The sequence below is a fragment of the Orbicella franksi genome, chromosome 11, assembly GCF_964199315.1.
Source record: "Orbicella franksi chromosome 11, jaOrbFran1.1, whole genome shotgun sequence".
Classification (NCBI taxonomy): domain Eukaryota; kingdom Metazoa; phylum Cnidaria; class Anthozoa; order Scleractinia; family Merulinidae; genus Orbicella; species Orbicella franksi.
In genome coordinates this window covers 23,647,055-23,662,789 of record NC_138155.1, presented here as the reverse complement: position 1 = coordinate 23,662,789, position 15,735 = coordinate 23,647,055, and the positions used below count along the sequence as shown (strand labels likewise).

General features: G+C 44.1%; 1 protein-coding gene across 1 annotated transcript; it reads right to left on the bottom strand.

Moving 5' to 3' along the window:
• Nucleotides 1–576: 576 nt before the first annotated feature.
• On the bottom strand, nt 577–15,380 carry LOC145460420 (uncharacterized). Its single transcript, XM_081445206.1, is given in 9 exon segments — nt 577–2,075; nt 2,993–4,114; nt 4,766–6,039; nt 6,747–6,975; nt 7,215–7,465; nt 7,628–7,913; nt 8,237–8,414; nt 9,011–10,739; nt 10,742–15,380. Coding segments are annotated over 9 exon segments (8,364 nt in total). The 5' UTR covers nt 13,029–15,380; the 3' UTR covers nt 577–1,067.
• Between the last annotated feature and the right edge of the window lie 355 nt (nt 15,381–15,735).

The window sequence follows — 15,735 nt, the reverse complement described above, 5'->3', positions numbered from 1 at the left end:
AACATAATCGTCTGGGGTGTGTCTACTTTTAAACATCCCTCAGACATGGTGCATATTTTATTTCCAAACGGGTGAGATTCCTTTATTCCTATTTCAATGTTATTTTGTATTTTTTGTGACAGAGAAGCTTTCTATTCCCTTTCGCTTCGCTCAGCCGAATAGCAAACAACGCTTATAACTGTATAGAAAAATTCTCTCCTTCGGAGAACTCGACTGTATCGAAACTAAGGTGATTAATTGGCTTTTGATGATGTGTCAGTGTTCAGAAACTAATGCATATTTATGTATGACTGCTGTGATTCACCGCCACTTTAAAGTTCTTTGTCAGGGTAATAAGTGAAAGGCACTTCTTACTTTTCATCCGGTCAGCAACTTTATTATAACAACTGAAAGAAGCTTTCTAACATTTACATGTACATTACTCAAGGTGTAAGCTGTTTAACAATTAGATTATGAGATTTCTATCGCGTGATAGTTGACGAGGACGAAGGCGGAGTCAACTATCACGCGATAGAAAGACGCGCCTAAATTGACGATTAAGAAAGACCGGCGATTAAATTGATCAGTAGAAAGACGGTTAAATTGAGGCATGCATGTCTTCACCTGTCCAGTATAATTTCTAAGTTGAGTTATTGGAGAGACGTGAGGAATAACTCTCGTTGCTGTTTAGGTAACAAACCTGAATTGTATTTCGTTATTGAAGAAACACACTATGACGTTAAGAGGCGGCTCTCAAAAATTGTTGTATATTGATCTACATTAGCTTTGGTTTAGTTTTTACTGAAGTAGACCCACAACTGTTTAAAACACTCTGGTAACGTACTCTAACTATGCAATGAGGGAAATGTTTTGAATTTAGGCTTGGCGATGGGCGTGTTTTCCCGCGCTTTAATAACATTGTCTGCATATTTTCCCGCGTTCGGCATGGGTTTTATTTATTTAACTCGAATTCTGATTAGCTAGCAGCGTATTTACATTTGGTACGATTGGTTGGGCAGTTTTTAGTTAAGTTATGGTTTTAGGCCGTGACAAAACTCTCTCTGGTTTTGGACATAATTTGTCTTATTCTAGTCGGACATATGAGAGGCCAAAGCAAAGGCGAAGGCCCAAATGTCTCTCAGTAGTTTCTCCACAGCTTCACTGTTGTTCCAACTGTTGGGTAATCCTGGTTTGACTGTCACCTCCCATCGTGTGAACACCTTGCTGAAGGCGGAAGCGTGCTTAGTAGGTCGAGAATACTCTGTTACCTCGTTCACACTGATACAAAGAGATTTCCTAAACTCGCTTCCCATTGCCATAACCTCATCCAACTTGTACATCCGGGACTTTTTGTGACGAATCATGGCGACGTCCTTCCACACCTCGGGCTTAACCACGAAAGGACATCGGGAAGGCTTCGAGTGACTTTGAGACTGCAACGTATCACGGTATTGCTCGTAACTTGTTCCCCGTATGTCATCCGGGCGCAAGGCATGGCGGGTCTGTAACACAAAGCGTACATCAGTCTCGATTCCGTCCAAGTCAGTGACGTCATGATCCTCGGGATTTTCGCGCCACGCTCTTTTCACGTCGACCGCGCACCAGCGCAATTTGGGATACGCGATCTCGTGAAACGAGAAATCTTTATTCGCGATCACGCAAAATTCGTGATCCGTGTGGATTTCGACCGAGTAAATTTCCGAACTTTGCACTTCTTTAAATCCCCTTTGGGTCAGAAAGTTCGCGATCTTCTCCTGCGAAGAAACGACCGTAAAAAAAGAGCTTCGAGATGCCCTCTCCTTTGGAGTCTTCTTGCCATCTTCTCCTACCACCTCGTTGCCCTGTCTCTTCTTATAGTTGCGGCCTTTAGCAGGGCTGAAATTCTTCCTGCCGTACTTCCTGTTGCTCCTCGTTGTGGAAAGCACGCTTGGTCGAGGTTTGTAACCTCGCGATAAATTTGTTTGAAACACTCTCACGGTTGGAGATTCTGTGTCTTCGGTGAATGACTTTGGGATATTCAAGACGTAAATGCGTCCAAAGTGTACGGCAAATTCCATTTCGCCATGAATTGCAGGGACAAAATCTCTTTCTATCACCTGAGGAAAAAGAAATAGCAAAAACCAAAGTGAAAAAAACTTTGATCGTAACCTTGGTAGACAGACTTTATTTTTCTCCCCTGCTCGACAGAAGTTTAACAAATTGACGTCAGCTTTTCATTCATCTGTCCTGTTATTGATCATGAATTTCGTCACAGCATTGTCAAAGTAGCTGTGGATCCACGAAGCGATAGCCGAGTGGATCCGCAGACTACTTTGACAATGTTACGACGAAAGTCATTCTCAATAACAGGTCAGACGCATGAAAAACTGACTTCAATTTGTTTTTTACGATAACAAACTTTCAAATTGTCCGCTCTGGCTCGTTGACGCATTGCATAAATTATAACTTCATGTGTCCGTCCGCTTATTGACAATGAAAATTAGTCAATGAGCACGCGAGAATTTCTGCAGTTATCGTAAAACTAAGATTCGACATAACTAACATAACATAACTCTACCAAGCTCTACCAAGATCTTTCGTTAATGAATAGTTGTTACTCAGTTTTTAAGCTGCTAGCTTAGAGCCATTTTCACATGAGTGTCGAAAGTAATTCGCATTTACTTTGGTTTGCCATTAATACGCTATACGATTGGCTTAAAAAAACGTGTGCCATTTTCTCATCCAATCAGAAGTAAGATCGAAACCAATCGAGACACGCTTTCACATTTTTTCCCGCTCTTCACGTCACCTACACGTATTTACTTCGAGTTTTGATTGGTTCATTGGATTGTTTGTGTATTTTGTGATTGGTTAGAGTGATAACTTTGGTTTTGGTTTTACGACACTCAATTGAAACAGCGCAAAGCAACAAAGACGTTTCGTGGGATACGACGCAGTCAATTAAACGAAAGGAAAGTTATGTTCAACCTCTGCAGTTTTTGAAGAAATTAGTTTATTATGGTTCCATATATACCTGTACTTGTGTGAGAAACTTCTCTTTGAAACCGAGGAACTCAAATCGAGTGAACGCCGCTCCAATCCTGCTAAGGCCGGACCTCGGGTTTGCCAGCATAGGCACGTACAAAGCCAGACTATCATGGGTGGAGTGACGGTTGCCGTAGTAGGGTACCAAGGTGATGCGATCGTCATCACTAAGACATCCTTCCATCAACATGTGCTTGGCTTCCTTCACGAAACACACCGACATAATGGCCGCCTTGTTTCGCAAGGCCTGCGTTGCCATGGCGTTCAGAGCCCTTTCCACTGACGCTACAGCAGACTCGGTACCAATAGCTTGAAGAACAAGGCCAAATCCTGACCCAGGGAGACTGGGACGTATGGTTACTCTTGCACCAGTCTTCTTTGACAACTCGAAGGCGTTATGCCTCTCGGAACCCGCCATGGTGTAGGATAGCGCCTCTGATAAGAAAATTACGCGGTCGACCTCGGATGCGCTGACGGTCAGAAGCACTTCAACGTCCCCGTAAAGAGCCAACAGATGGAACGCACGTTGCATGTGTTCCTTCAGCAGGCGCAGGTGCTCTGTGTCTAGCAGTTCTGCCAGTTTAGTCACGCCCAGTAATGATGCAAAGGGTTGTGGGATATCCATCTCGAGAGTTGAGTTGTAGGCTTGGAAAAACGTCAGCAGAATCTCACCAATTTGTTCATCGCCGATTGTAACTGACGTGACGTTGTTTTGGTTCTCCGAAGATTCCAGTGTGGGTAACGAAGCTAGAACTTGCTGCCATTCCTGAATGTGAACTGCGTCGGTCACTTGGCCAGTTGAAATCAGGAAGCAACGTCTCCAGACACTTTCCATGTTGAAATTCTGCACCAGATTCTTTGAATGGCAGAAAATAAGCAGCAGGAATACCAAAACGTTGGACTTGATGCCTGCATCAACACCATGCCCCGCGAGTCCCGTCACGTGACCCCAGTTAAGGAGGAGACGAAGAACTGGCAAGAGGCCTGCGTACGACTTGATGTAGTTTGATAGCACAATGGCTTTGAGGAGACCATCCCAGGAAGCCGAAAGATCGCCTGTTACGTTCGCTAAAGGACCAGCTCGTTTGGCCGGATTGTCACAAGAAATCACCTGAAATTCAACGCATATAAGTAAGAGACAGAGTTTTAATGCTTTAATTAGATACTCCTAAAAGCAGTACAAACATAATAAGAGGCTTAAAGTTAAACTAAAATCTATAGTTACAACAGTTACCAAGAAATAACGCGCACACTGCGGTGATAAACAGGACAATAAAACGCAGTTGGAATACAAAAATTATATCTTTTACTTTGCGTCTCGTATTTTTCAACGTACATCTTTAAAAGTGACCGTTGAGAATAGAAGTAACAACCAAACTTAAATTCAAGATAAGTAACTAATTAATATTCGAGGAAAAATAAAAATGACAGAAGATGGAATATTTGCATTTTAAAAAGGCATGCAAACTAACTTTATTAGTTAGCGTTTTTTTTTAATATGCAAAACTTTTCAACATATATGAAGATGTAATTTTTGTTTTCCAACAATGCGTTTTATTTCTTGTTAAGCTACAACGGCCAAAGTAAAAGAGTATTTACGAAACCAGTAACGTTTGAAAAGGTTCGCGAACTTTTAAATCAACTTGGGAAAACTAAACGGGTGTTTTGAACTGGTACCGAAGAGAATCAGTCACTATCAGCACAGACAGATTCTAGAGTCGTGGGTTAAGCAAATGAAAAGTAACAGAAGAAAAAAGCTCACCGGCACTTTAGCGGCTTCCACCAGTCGTGCATGTTTGAACAGCTTTTTCATTACTGGGTACAACGTTTTCAATAAAGCGATCTGCTCGTCTCGACCCAGTTCACTGTGCTGAGCGATCAGCCTGGGATCTAGCACGCAAAGGTCAAGGTCAGAATCTGGCCGGAAGAGAAGCGTCGCTGAAGAACCAAACATGGCCACACTGAAGCCTGGCATCGCACTGGATATGAAGTTCTTTTTCTGAAGCCTGTCTTGAAAACTTTGTAAAAGGGCGTGGCGTTCCTCTTCAAACACCTTGAAAACACTCTCACTAATAGATGCCACGATGCTTTGCGACTCTTGCACTTCAAAGGTTTCTCTCATTCTGATTGACAGCATGATGTCATCAACGAGCCAAGGAAAGCTCAGGAACTGCTTTGAATGGGCTTCATCCGGGTCACTTTCTGCCGCATTCGTCGCTTGTTTGTGACTGTATGCAACAAAATACCACGCTGATGCTTTCCGTTGCATTTCTTCGGAAATGACCTCGACGGCTTCTCGGCTTTCTTCGTCCAAGTCAAACTCTTTGAAGAAGCTGTTCCGAAAATTTCTGCGTATTGTGGTCATAATGCGGCTGACGATTTCAGCGATCTCGACTTTTTCCCTTCCGAGTCGAGAATGTAGTTTAAGAAAACAGCCCGATAGCAGCTCAGCTTCAGTCTCGATTCCGTACAGGTTCATCAGCGTGAGGAGCTGGCTGGAGTACTCGTCATAAAGCTCCTTCGCCTCCTCTTGGTACCTCTGGAAGTTGGGCACTAACAGGTAGGGTATGATATGTGGCTTCTTAAGAGGGACCTCACGGGCGATGCTGTCCTTAAATGCCCTGCACTCGCGATAGAGTTTTCCCAAAACCTTGTCCGAAGGGTAACTGGGTTTGTCGGATTTCATCATGAAATCGGGGAAAACTGACACTTTTGCTTCTTTAGGCAATTCTGTCCACTTTCCAGTTTTGGGAGCATCAACAGCTTGTGAATGGAGCTCCGCCAGTTCAAGACAAAGCGACGACTCCACCCCTCCGTCGTGAGAATCGGCCTGCGCCTTGTGCGCGTTGTCAATCACCCCTAGCTGGTCAAACTTGATGTACTCGGCTACAAACGCGGTCATGTGACTGACTGTAATTGTTCCTAGAACTTCCTTTTTTGGAAGTGCTTCATAGTTCATTGGTGGAAAGAGTTTTCTTCGCGGCAAAAGCTCTTTCTTCCAGCAAACAAAATACAAATCGCCATCCAGGTCTCCACCTTATAAAAAAACAATAATAAATGATCAATTATAAATTGATAAATATGCATGCTAAATAATTTGCTTAGTTTCTGTACGGCTTTTTCCCAGGCCCTCGCAGTTTCTTCATTTCGGTGACGTAGCGGAGACGAACGCTCGGACCACGTGAGCCGAAACAGATTGACCGCGGCGAAATATCGAGGCCTAGAAACTAGCTGACTAAATCATAATAAAACGAACGATAGACAATGAGGAAACTGGCCCGAGTTGTTCGAAAGGGAGATAACGCTATCCACTGGATAAATCGCTATCCAGCGGATAGCTTGGTTTGTTTTGTTAACACTTATCTACTGGATAGCGATTTATCAAGTGGATAGCGTTATCCAGCCTTGGAGCAACTGGGATCCTGGACTGTTGCGACTGTTGTTTTTAACCAGCAACAGGTCAGTTCCGAGAGTGATCATTACCTAGTTTCTCCTGAGGATATCAGAACAGTTTCCAGCACAGAGGTAATGAGAAATCATGCTCATCAACTAGAGGACACAGCTTTGATGAGTAGTACCAAATTCTCAGAATCACCATCAAAAGAATGTTACGTAACCAGTAAGGAGAATTTATGTTTGGAACCGGGGATCACTTGAGTATCAGGATTTTTATTAATTATTTACTTGTTTATTTACTACTCTGGAGTAAATGTTAATAAATGATCATTTAATGACTGTAATACCTGCCATCTCACTAGGGTGGGGACGTGGCCCATGACTCGGAAACACAATACAGTCCACCAAATGAACGAGTTCAGGCGCGTCTACTGCGGTCAGCAGTCTCACATCTCCCGGATGCAGACACGGATTTCTTGTCACCACCACGGGTCCTGTGAGGAGATGTTTTGTAGTCTTACTGAATTCTCCTTCACGATCAGGGTTGCTGGAAACAGCGGAATACTGCACGAACACCTGAAAATTAAGAAAATTTCAAATTTGAGTATCACAAATATGTTTTGTTTCTGTGATGTCCGAAGATTGCTTTTAATAGACCAATTTGGATATATTAAAATTCAGCCTGAAACAATAGACCTCACCACGAGGCTCCGGGGAAAAACCCCCACAAACTCTGTGGTTATTCCCCAGAGCCTCGCACTGAAGTCTATTGTTTTAGGCTGAATTTTAATATATCGAAATTGGTTCATTCTAACCTCGCCTGGCTGTAAGGTTCCCGTTTCATCCATGACACCAATCATAAGGCGAGCCTCCGCTGGTGGCAGAAGAATGCGGGCTCGACTCAGTAGATTTTGCATGCGATCCTTGTAAAGTGCTACCAACATGGACTTGAAAAACGGTTCAGTGGTCAGCTGTATTCCTGCTTGAGACAGGCTCATGTAAGCGATGCCGGTCTTGGCCCCTGACGTCATCTGCTGAGCAGCCAGGCGTTCATCGACCAGCATTCCTAAGAAACAAAAGAAAGTAAAACGAATTAGTACCAACAGGGGTGGAGTAACTTTTTTCTTTACCAGACCCTCACGTCTTTGAGTCTTCGACAGTGTTGTCACTGCTATCACACGGTATTTTCGTTATACACTCTTCCCAGATTTCCTTCCCTTTCTCTCACCTGCCAGTTTGTCCAACATGTTGCGTTGCAAATTCATGAAAACATCATCCGGGATACCAAGGTTGGACAATAGCATGACGAGCTGGTGATTTAAGAAAACGACCTGGGGACGAGAGGTCTGTAGCACCTCAAGACGTCGGTGACTGCTCTCAAATTTACGCATGCTCGGACGAAACACCGCTTTTTTGCCTGGGAGCCTGGGATCCACGGTCAGAACTCCTTTGCAGCCAGCAAACCGAACTTGGATTGCAGAAGGAACGAAATCTTTGGCTATCTTTTTGGCAACCTGGGTAAAGGAAAGGGCATTTTAATGATACACTTAATTTTTGGGAATTTTTTTAAACTCTGTTATTTGGTAATTGATGTTTAGAACAGAAATAGAGACGAAACGAAACAAAACTAAAAGACCCAAACTGACGCCCTGTGGTCTTTAAAAAAAAAGAATGTGATGTTAGTGTTTTAATTTTGATTTTCCGTTCAACTTAGTCAGGACTTCAAGCTCTCAACGGCATTAACCAATTTGAACCTTCGGTTACCTGGCTTAATATCTTCCAGTACGTTTTGATAAACATCTCTTTTTCTGCAAAGCTTGTAAGTTTGAATTCTCACCTGACGCACAAGGGATTCCGAAATTCTCCCCACGCCATCCGAGAAGCAGTAAGCCCCATTGAATGTTTTGACGTCATCATCCATATCCCAAGATGTTCCTTCATTGACGTCTATGCCAATAGCATCCAAGGATGTCGAGAAACACTGTCCCATACGGGCCATGAATGTGGCTACACACCTAAAGAAAAATGATTACTCTTTTTAAGCTGGATCTAAACCAAGAGATTTCAAGCTTTTACCTGGTTGCCTGCAGAAGTTCTTAGGGGTAATCTAAATACCTTTTAACCGTTACTCGCACGACTGATACCTGGCGAACTCTGCGCAAGAAAGATCTTCTTCTAACCTGGGTGCAAATCACATCCTTTCATATGTCTTCTCGTCTTGACGATCGTAATAAGTTTCCCCACTCATCTCCCGTTCAGCAAAACTGGGAATCCATCAATCATGATAATATTATTCACCCCACTGTGCGCGTTCAACTTTTTTAAACTTAAATTATACCTCATAAGATGTAGAGTGGACCTTAAAAGAATATGAATTCATTACAATCGTGACTCAAAATGTAGGCGGGATATTGGAATAAAAAACTTAATTTCACGATTTGGCTTTAATTTAACGTGAATTAACTGAAATTTGACCGCAATCGATTAGCGTTTGATGTACCGATGTTCTCTTGAGTTTTCTCTCACATGTAACTGCACTAACAGTGAAGCACATCTGATTTCCTGTTATAGCTATACTGATATAAGGCAACCTTTAAATTAGTATTAATACCTTATCTTGCTGAAATCTCCCATCCAGTCGCGTATCTCATCCGGGTGTGGACTGGGCCGAACAAACCAGCAGCCGTGGTTACGTAGCTGACTGTTGGAAGAACCAAGGTAAAGAAATCGATCGCCGCCCGCGATCACTCCGCTATCCAAAGTCCGTCTCACACGCTCCAATACATTGTCAATGGCACCGCCGGCTGCAGAAAGCTTCGAGAAGTCTTCGTCGCGCACATTCACGCAGAGAAATTGATCAGTGTTGTACTGTCTGAGCACGCGGTTCTTTGACATGACTTCCGGTGTGTAGAACAGCAAGCGAGTCGGTGTGATAACCATTCGTTTGATCATGGCGCATTGCGCAGGAAGAAGTTGCTTTGGGATTCCGCCCGATTTAAAATTCATTTCGTCAAGCAGAGTTTTAAGCTTGGCTTCTGGATCGCAGAACGAATTCTTCTGGAGCGCCGCAGCTAGTCTCTCCAGGGCAATCAACGCCACTTTTTCAGGTTTGCTTCCAAGCAAATTGGCGAACTTGGCTGTGATTCTTCCCTTGACGAAAGGAAAGAAGTTCAGGACACACTGGGTTGCATATTTGACGTGAAAAGGGAGTTCCTTGGGTATTTCTACCACTGGTAGTCTTCTAAAAGCCTTGTGCATGCGAAGGTAAAAGGACTTCTTGTCAAACTTGGCAATGCTTCTGAGCACTTCTTCAATCTCTTCCCATGCGCTGGCTTCGAAAGTGAAATTGTACGCCCAACACGAACCGAAAGCTTCTCCGCTATCTTCGATCTCAGTCACTCGCTCCCAGTTTACCACGTCATCAATACTTGCGACATCCGAACTCGTCAGAAGAGCTTCGCGATCGTCTTCGGCAGCACTTTCGGCGCTGTTACGGTTGGCTTCGGTAGTCGCTTGATCATCTTCGGAATCACTCGAGAAGTCGTCGTCGAAGTCACGAAAGTCATCAAAATCGAAGTCGTACTCGTTGTCCTCGAAGTACCAGTCTTCAAAGTCGTTTTCTTCATCATCTTGCTCTTTCCTGATGAAATTCTTGGCTTTGAAAAGGCGCGGGGGATGCCTCAGTGAGATAAAGACCTCGTGAGTTGAAGATGGATTCCGCTTGTCGACCAATACGAATTCTTGGAGCTCGCTGTAGCGAACCTGGAGCTTGTATAGATCAGCTTTCCACTGACTGGATGGGTTCGGCACCGTGAAGCAAATCAGCATCGTTCGCAGATCATGCTCGAACGCGACGCGAATGTTCTCCAGCTTAGCTGAGCTAAGGGGCCAGTGCTTACAGAAATACGCTTGATTTAAAAAGTACCCCAGGAACATGGCGTCTGGCTTGATGACAAGCACGGGTTTAGAATACTTTTGATTCTGTGAGGGCTCATCGCGACGCAACCAGAGTTTCTCTGTTTGGGCTCGGAACGGGCTGGGACGAGAACACCACGATTGAACAACATGAGTGAAGAATTTTTCTTTCTTACGAAATCTTTGATCTTCAAGTGGCTCGAGCTGTAGGCGAAGTACGCTAGAAGAGAGCATTGTCTCACGCGCGCTGTCCTTACTTGGTGAAGCACCAACCTCAGGGGCATCAACTTCCGCGTTTTCTGTCGTTAATGATTTTACTTCAAAAGAGTTTTTGAAGTATTTGATCAGTTCGCCAATTTCTTCACTGTTGGTTCCTCCCAAGATGGCGTTCTGGATGGCAATCCGGACATTAGGAACTCTTTTTTCCTTCTTTTTCTTGGTCCTTCAGCTGCGAGGCTCTCTCCTCTGTGATGGATAGTCATTGTCTCTACGCTGTACTCATTTTCCATATCGTCATCTTCAGCTTCCGGTTCCGGTTCCTCTTCCGCGCATGTCATTCTCAGGGGCTCCACTGGATCAAGTAACTTTTGGCTCAAGTCGAGTTTCTGCACCTGACATCCGAATGAAATCGCTTGAGAGCGATTCGTGTAATACTGTCGCAGTTTCATGGCCTGTTCCATGTTCTGTTCCTTTCTGATCGCATCAGATGCGTTCGTCTGCTCGATGGGGTCACTGCAGATCACCACGAAACGGCTATCGGGTCGGCGGGACGCGCGCCCGCGGCTCTGCACAAGCGCCCGCAACGTCATCGCGCTGTCAAACCGGATAACCAGGTTACAAACCGGTACGTCCAGTCCCTCCTCTAACACGTTCGTGCTAACAAGCAGTTTAACCTCGCCTGATCTAAACTTCTTAAGGATTTCCTCTTGCTCTCCTCTCCAGTCCATTCCATCGCTTCCCTGTCCGTGGCCGACGAGGAAGGCTGGATTCAGCCCTTCGGCAATTCCAGTTTCTTGTCTCAGCCGTTCGCAGAGCTTGTAAGCAGTCTTCCTCATCTTGACAAAGATGATTCCTCTAGAGGTCTGGTCCATTTCAACCCGACGGATGAAATTCCGAAGCTCTTTGGTGAGGTGTTGATACCTGTCACTGGAGGAGAAAAATTTTGACACTCTCCTCAAGTTTGCGATTGAAGATTCCAAAGCTCTCAGCTGCTCCGAACGACCGATAAGCCTCTTTTTGAGTTGTTCCATGGGGGACGTAGCCTGTTGCAGTTGTCTGATGCACTCCTCAAGGCATTCAACTGCATACTCGTTGCCCAAAATGTTATTCACCTCAATCACGCTGAGCATATGCATGGCGTGCTCACCTAGTGCCAGGCCCTTCACTCGGTTCTTGTCACCATAGCAACGTTCAATCAACTTGCGCAAAGCACCGCGATAGTTTGGTTTGAGCACGTGCAGTTTATCAAGCGCACGTGGGCATTTGGCTTCCATTTCGATTAGTACTGTCAAGGAAGTGAGGTATGTCTCAACATATGATTGTAATAACTGTTGCTTTGTGTTCATGGAAACCACCTCGTATGCCGTTTCTGGTCGGTTCCAGTACATCTCCAAATCCGTTGATCGCACAGGCATGCGCGCACATGCGCAAAGATTTGACAACAGCTCTTCCAGTTTAGTTGACGTGGCTTGCGGTGTGTCTGCGCCTGCGGGAGAAGCGGTCAGCGCCAGCACCAAAGGCTTGAATCTATTGCTTGTACCTTTGTAGAAATCTCTCATGATTTGATTGTAGCAGTGATTTCCAAGGCAGTGGTGAGCTTCGTCGAAAACGAGAACGGAGATATCTGACATGCGCAGCACTGGACAATCACCACTCATCAAGTTAAGCAGAATCTGATGGGTCATAACAAGAAGGTCGATCTTGTTTTCAGTTAGTGCCTGGACGGTGGATATCCAACGAGATTTATCGCCCGGAAAACGCCCGATATCTCCCGCTAAGATCTCCACTCTTAGATCCGGGACCTGAGACTTGACGTAGTCGCTCTGTTGGTAGACAAGGGGAATGCGGTCCACCAGAAACACCATCAATTTGTTTGGATTCAATTTCTTCATACAGCTCAGCACCATTGCCGCAATCAGGGTTTTTCCCGAGCCTGTGGGCAGGTAGACCAGCGTGTTTCCGCATAAAGCTTCCAGAAAGAGCTCGAGCTGATATCCTCGAGGAACCTGTTTCGTCAAAGACTGGATTTCCTCCGTAGTGAGCTTGTTTATATCACAATATACGAGAGGTTCCGATGGGATGTCGTTCTGTTTAACAGGTTGTGAAAAAGATACATTGACAACTTCTAGGCCATACTGCAAGAGTTTGTCTTTAATCTGCTTTAGCCGTTTCCCTCTTATTTCTTCGTAACCGCGCTTAAAATGGACGTTTTCAATCTTGAAACAAATTAGCGTATTTTCTTCGACTATGCTGATGGTCCCGACGTAATCATTGCAGTGTTTACAAAGAACTTTATAAGGGCAAAATGCGACCCTCTTGGGGTCCGGATTGGGAATTTTCCTGATTTTCTCGGCGTAAGCTTGTTCTTCTTTCTCCTTTCTAATGGCCAGGTGTGTTTGTGACGGTGGAATAGTAGCCAGCATTAACAAGTCCGATGTGGCTAGCGCAGTACGGCAATGATTACAATAAAGAGTGAGGGAATTTCTGTGTGCCATAGTTCAGCTCATCGAAAAAGGGTCCAAAATCACTGCAAGAGTTTGAAAAGTGTAACAAATAAAGTTGAATCTGATTCTAAAGGAAACAAATTCAAAATGTAGGGTGCGTTCCTCTAGGGTGATCTGGATCAGAATCAATGATCCAAGGTCACTCGGATCATGGTGTATTAAAAGGAACCGATGAATCCACTCTGGTCACGGATTAATCGGCTCCTTTGATGTACCATGATCCGAGCGATCTTGGATCACTGATCCCTGATCTAAATCAATCAAGAGAAATGCACCTATGGAAAATTTCAAGTAGATTTCGAAAGCTGAACTGAGTTAAAGGAATGTCAAACTAAGCGAGCAAGTGAGCAATGATCGGTAGACCTTAAAAACTCGCTTGGTAAAAGCTTTTCAACCACACGAAGTAAAAAAATTGCCGAAACCATCAAAACTGTTCTGCTCCAGAGGAAAATGTAAAGTTAATGTACTTTCACGGTAATTTTGACAAATGTTGGGAGAATTTTCTTTTTTAGTGGGGGGGGGGTGGTTTTATCAGAGGCATTCGTTTTGAAGCCGTCCTTTCTTTGAGGTCGATAACCTCGTTGCAAGTTGTCCCGGGGGGGGATTTCCCTCACTCCTGTCTAACATCAAGGTTTTCCAAGGTCTTTCAAGGAGGGCGCTTAGTACTCGGTGGTGTAGGCCGGTACACAACTATATATCTTGCATTATAGAGTACCCCCCCGGGCAGGGCCCCTGCCTCCGACCCCGCAGTTCATTATTTGAGTTACAATCTTCCGTTAAAAGTCTTAAAAGTTCTGCTCTTTTATCAACGTTCCTATTTCTGTTCTGTTTTTAACTTCCTTGTACTGACCATCACATCTTGTCATGTTTCATAATTCCCATGGCAGAACTGACAAAAATTATCACTTCCTTAACTCAAAATAAACTTTGAAGCGTTGCCGAAAAGGTGATGGTTGCCTGTTTCCTTTCTGCTGTAAACAAACCATACTGTCAAGATTTCTTTGTCCCCTGTCACCAAGAAACTGTCGGAGGAATTTGCCCAAAATGCCTGAACAAAATCAATTGCTTCCATGCCTTCCCCACCCCCTCTCCCCCGACCCATCGCCCCGCTACTCCCGCTTAGTTGCGCGCTGCTCACGACTTCTCCAAATTGGTGGATTGCGATAGAATTACAAGACATACAAGTACTTATCAAGGGGCCGGTGAATAGGGATATGCAAATCCGCCGATCCGTGCCTTTTTTCGCCAAAATCCGTCGATCCACCAATATTCTTGTTCAAATCCGAAACCACAACCACATCCGGAAACAGCAGTGTAAAAGTGTAATGCCATTGTTGATTTCGCTCAAATAGTAAAGAAGGCAACATGCTTGATGACTATAACACAGTACAATTCCAATAACACTCTCACACCTGAGTTTAAATGAGCGTCGTTCGCAAAAAGAAATAATTTGGCTGAACTCATTAACATACCGACCAAGGCTGAAGAAAGATCTATGATCCAAATTTCGTGTAGGACCCAAGATCCGAACATCAAGACAGGCATAATCCGGAACCGCGCCAAAATTCACAGCTGATCGACGATCCACTGTGTTTTCAAAATCCGCGAATCCGCTCGATTTCCTGCGAAAATCCACAATCCTCGCGCTTTTTAAGGCCATATCCGTCGATCCGAAAACCTATTCACCCCCTCCTACCAAGGCCGTCGCTACTGATGATTTTGAAATTATATATTCATTTCAGGTTCTTGGACACGATAAAACATGAGCAGATATGAAAGAACTGTCTTTCTTCTGATTTAAAGGCCTCGATCGATCGATAAGAATTGATGTGCCCTTCGAATTGAATTGAAGTTTCGATTCGATTTCTTAGATTTCGAATCTGTACAACTTTAGAGCTTGTCTCCAAAATCTTCAAAACTTAGCTAAGATCCAGACTATGTTTGTTTGGAATAATAAGAAAATCTCTGATGCATGTTATCTTTCTGACGGAGTTTTATCCTGAAGTCTCAGTATTCTGAAGTTTCAATTCGATTTCCTGGATTTCGAATCTGTATAACTTTAGAGTGTGTCTCCAAAATCTTCAAAGCTAGCTAAAGCTTAATTAACTACGATCAAGACTATGTATGTTTGGAATAATATCATGAAAATCTCTGATGCATGCTATCTTGCAGTTCAATCTGACGGTACCCACGATCAGTGATATTTGCACTGCTAAGGTAAGTTTAGGGTTAATAAGCCTTTTTCTTAACGTCTGGCGATATTTCAGTACAGCGAGAAAACGAAATAAAGAAAAGAACTATTATCAAACAGGTACTTAGCAACCGTGGCGAGAAATAAGCAACTTCTTACCAGTTGTCGTCAGTTCCCTCTCAGGTTTTGAGATTCCGCGAGGATGCTCGATCGGCGATAGCTTACGTCGTCGCAAATTCTTTCTAAGGCCAGTTTACGTAAAGTGCAGACGACCAAGTTCGATTTGATCGTTTCTATAAACTTTATCCGACTGAAAATCGAGGCAACATCTGTCTCAGTGAACCGACTGACAGTTCCAAGAAAACAGTATTGTTTACAATGAAATTCGCGGAAATTCAGTTTGCTTCCGGGAAAACTACAGTAGATCAAGGGACTTCCCGGGGGATCACCCGCACGACCTGAAATTAAGCACATGTGACATGATCGCCAAGGTCAACTAACGCTTCA